The sequence below is a fragment of the Biomphalaria glabrata genome, chromosome 4 (assembly GCF_947242115.1).
Source record: "Biomphalaria glabrata chromosome 4, xgBioGlab47.1, whole genome shotgun sequence".
In the NCBI taxonomy this organism is placed as follows: domain Eukaryota; kingdom Metazoa; phylum Mollusca; class Gastropoda; family Planorbidae; genus Biomphalaria; species Biomphalaria glabrata.
In genome coordinates, this window is record NC_074714.1 from 18,629,602 (window position 1) to 18,633,280 (window position 3,679).

The following is a 3,679-nucleotide window of genomic DNA, read 5'->3' on the forward strand; positions in this document are numbered from 1 at the left end:
AAAAATTGCCTGTCAATTTTTTAATCTACTGTCTTAGTCTTACAATGTGCAAGGGCCAAAATGTAGGGAAACATAAAAGACAACACAACTTGAGTCTTGATTGCGATTTCAACTTCTCTTTCTGTGTCCACAATCAAGTTCCTCTGAACACATATTTCCCTCAAGTGTCACTAACTGATACTGTCCAATGTGATGTGCCATGGGTGACCGCAGACATAGTTCGTTTGCGCTGACACTATAGGTGTGTCTATCTATACTTCATCACATCACGTTCCAGAGGTTACACCGCTTTCCCTCACACGTCAGGACAGACAATTTACCTAATATGACAAATTGACATCTATCAATATCCGTTCTCCCACTATACACCTAACGTTCTTTCGGGCATTTACAAGTATATTTTATTTCCTCTCTCCACTTACTTGTCCCCACACGATCTAACTCTTTACTGATGTATGATCATGATCAAATACAAAGACTAAATTATAAAACTTACTTTTCCTTGATATCACTACATCGTCGCCTTATAAATGCCCTTTCTATTCATACACACATACATGCAATGCATACATACTACCCGAAATTACATAATTAACATGAGTCAATCTAATGATAACCAAATTACCTGTATATTATAACATAAATATACTATTCAAAGATACATTAAACAACCTAATACCCGTCTAGTGATGACTACTAGTTAGGTCAATTAATTAAGAATAAACAATTTAAATAAAATCCAACTTATTTACACACTACGGTCTCATAGTGCTATGTTTCACAGGCTATCTACACGACTCATACATTTGTTCTCTCCAACTGGAGTTAACATCTCTTCTTACACCACTATAGCCCGCTTGTGGCCTTCTACCTCTGTATGACTTGCGATTACCGCTACCATAGTCATCTCTTCTACCATCACTATCGGACACAGACCTGTGCCTCCTATCCGAACTCGCAATCTTCTGTTTAGGCTGTTCTGCCCTACTCCAACAGTCTTTAGCGATGTGCCCCTGTTTATGGCAGTTAAAACAAATTCTGTCATTTCTAGGTTTATTTTGCCTCATGTTGCCATACCTGCTTTTCCACCTTCTAACCTGTTTGTCAGAAGCGGCGCTGACACCTGCTACATTTCCAAGTAAAACATCTCTAGATAACCTCGGCATGGCTACACCTTCGCAATACCCTGTGTATAATGGAGATCGAAGGAACACTTTGCATGCTTCGAATCTCTTAACTGCGCCGTCTGCCAACCTGACTGATTTGGTATAGCCTAAATAATCCTTAGATTTCACTAATCCTCCTCGAACTGCGAGTGTACTGCTAGCTGTGTCCCGGATCACATTTACCTGTTTATTATTTATCATGCCTGGATATAGTTTAAATCTATCTTCCCCACAATCAACGTAATTAATTTCTTCATCTGGTTCACTATGTCCGTTATCACGATCCCTGTCTTGGATGCTCCTTACAAAATTAACCCTATCCGGTGGCCGATTATCCCTCTCTTGTCTACGGTTTCCTTGATTACCTCTCCTATCACTAGTGCCACTATTACCCTGAGCATTTCTATTGCCAGCTCCATCCCCTCTATGTTTTCTACACTGGTATGCCATGTGTCCCTTTTCCTGACAGTTAAAACATGTAACATCCCTAAAGTTTCTATCACCCGCTTTAGGTCTATCTATTCTCCTATCATAACTTTCCATGCCCTTGTTTTCATTTTCCCAGGATCTATCCTTTATGCCCTCATAACTATCCCGACCATTGCTCCCACGTTCCCTGGACCTATCATTTCTCCTACCATAATCCCTATCACTAACATCATTTCTCTTTACATAATTTACCAGGTCAATAACTTTTTTGTGGTCGCTAACTGAAAGTGGGTTGTTTGGGTAAGCATTCTTAAAGATCCTAATAATTTCTACTAAGTCTTCAATTACCTTCGGGTTTCTTTCTTTTACAAAGGACTGTAGCTGAGGGTCGCACTTATTGATAAAGTTATCAATCAGAATGAAGTTCTTCAACCCCTCGTAGGTGTTCTCTACATTCTCGAATGCGAGCCATTTAGTGAAGAAGTCTTTCTCTGAGTTGATGGTTGTCTGCGGATCAACTTGGCTGGATGGTGTGTTTTCATAATACTTCTTTCGGAATGTTTCCGCGTTGTGCCCGTATGCGTTTAGCAGTTCCTTCTTTAGCACCTGATAGCTGTTTTGCATGGAGTGGTCATGGTTTTGGCAAATCGTGAGGGCTTTCCCATGTACGAAGTCCAACAAGATTTCGGACCACTCCTTCTCCTGAACATTAAACTTTGCAAGTTTAATTTCAAAGCGTTTCAGATAGTCGCCGATGTCGTCCTTGTCTTCCGCAAAAGGTTGGATTTTCTTCTTCATCCATGCGGCGCTACTATGGCTTTCTATGTTGGCACTATTGTTGCTGTTTCCTTCGGTGGGCACACTTACACCAGCCTCTATCCTCATCAGTTCAACTTGAATTCTCACTTTTCTGTCCGCCTCTTCTTTCTTCTCCCTCTCGATGCGTTCCGCCTCTCTAACCTTTTCCCTCTCTAACTTTTCTGCCTCTCTAACCTTTTCCCTCTCCAACTTTTCTGTCTCTCTAACCTTTTCCCGCTCTATGCGATCTGCTTCTTCTTTTTCTTTTTCTCTGCCTCTAGCTTTCTCTCTCTCCAAGCGTTCTGCTTCTTCTTTTTCTTTTTCTCTGCCTCTAGCTTTCTCTCTCTCCAAGCGTTCTGCTTCTGCCGCCACCATCTGCTGTACATAGGCAGTTAGTTCTTTGCCGCGCAGTTCTAGTTCTGTCTTAGCTTCATGAATTAGTTTTTTTCTAAATTCTTCCAGGTCGTAACCTGAAGTAGTTGCCATATTACCTTTGTTACTTTACCTCGCTTTTTTATTTAAATTATCTTACACACAGGCCTAATAGCGTCTATTACCTATGTTCTATACATCAAATTACCTTTTGAGCGTAACCTCGCTCCGCGGCTACCTAATACCTCTTGATTCAAATAAATTAAATTCGTCACTCTACCCTTGGTGTCTAAACTGCCAACTCCGACTTATAATAACTTCTGTACTTTCCAAGATACACTTAGTATCCTTGGTACCAGTGTGTAGGCTACCCTTTGACCCGACTGAATACGCTGTGCGACACACGCACACACACCCGACTACGTGTTACTCACACGAGTCGCCGGTAAATAGACCAACCTGTCTATTTACAAATACTAAAATTTACAAATGGGCAATCAGGCTTCACCTCGATTGTTCCCCAGATCTAGTCTAGATTATGCTAGATCTTAGTTACTTCTTACCTGCTTTCACAGCCAGGAGTGTATATAACTTACTCATACCAATAACCTATGAAATTAAACCTAAATACGATAAACACCAAACTATAGCTCTATTTCTAATGAATGAGACTTTCGTCTGACAGTAAGACTTAAGACGGGAGTATTGCAAACAATTAATACATGACGTTACTAAAAATGATTAACTAAATGATTCACATTCACATACAGGACGAATTAACAGCTAAACGTATATCTGGACCTCTTGCTAGATTACACCTACTTTTAAGGATATCCCCAATCCACCACGATTTAACCTGGTAGCGATAATCTAGCGAGTGGTCACTTCCCTACAGACTCTAATTAATCTAAAGA

The 3,679-nt window shown here is 40.5% G+C and overlaps 1 protein-coding gene across 1 annotated transcript; it reads right to left on the reverse strand.

The window, feature by feature from the left end:
• Positions 1-314: 314 nt before the first annotated feature.
• Positions 315-2,923, reverse strand: LOC129926033 (caldesmon-like). Its single transcript, XM_056027859.1, has 2 exons — positions 2,622-2,923; positions 315-2,588 (listed from the first exon to the last, which is right to left on the reverse strand). Exons 1-2 carry the CDS (start codon positions 2,877-2,879, stop codon positions 786-788), a joined length of 2,061 nt encoding a protein of 686 aa, XP_055883834.1. The 5' UTR covers positions 2,880-2,923; the 3' UTR covers positions 315-785.
• Positions 2,924-3,679: the final 756 nt, after the last annotated feature.

Coding starts and splice junctions, on each gene's coding strand:
- LOC129926033 (XM_056027859.1), bottom strand. CDS start 2,879: ATGGCAACTACTTCAGGTTACGACCTGGAAGAATTTAGAAAAAAACTA. Junction 2,589..2,621: donor ATCGCATAGAGCGGGAAAAG/GTTAGAGAGACA, acceptor GAGAGGGAAAAG/GTTAGAGAGGCAGAAAAGTT.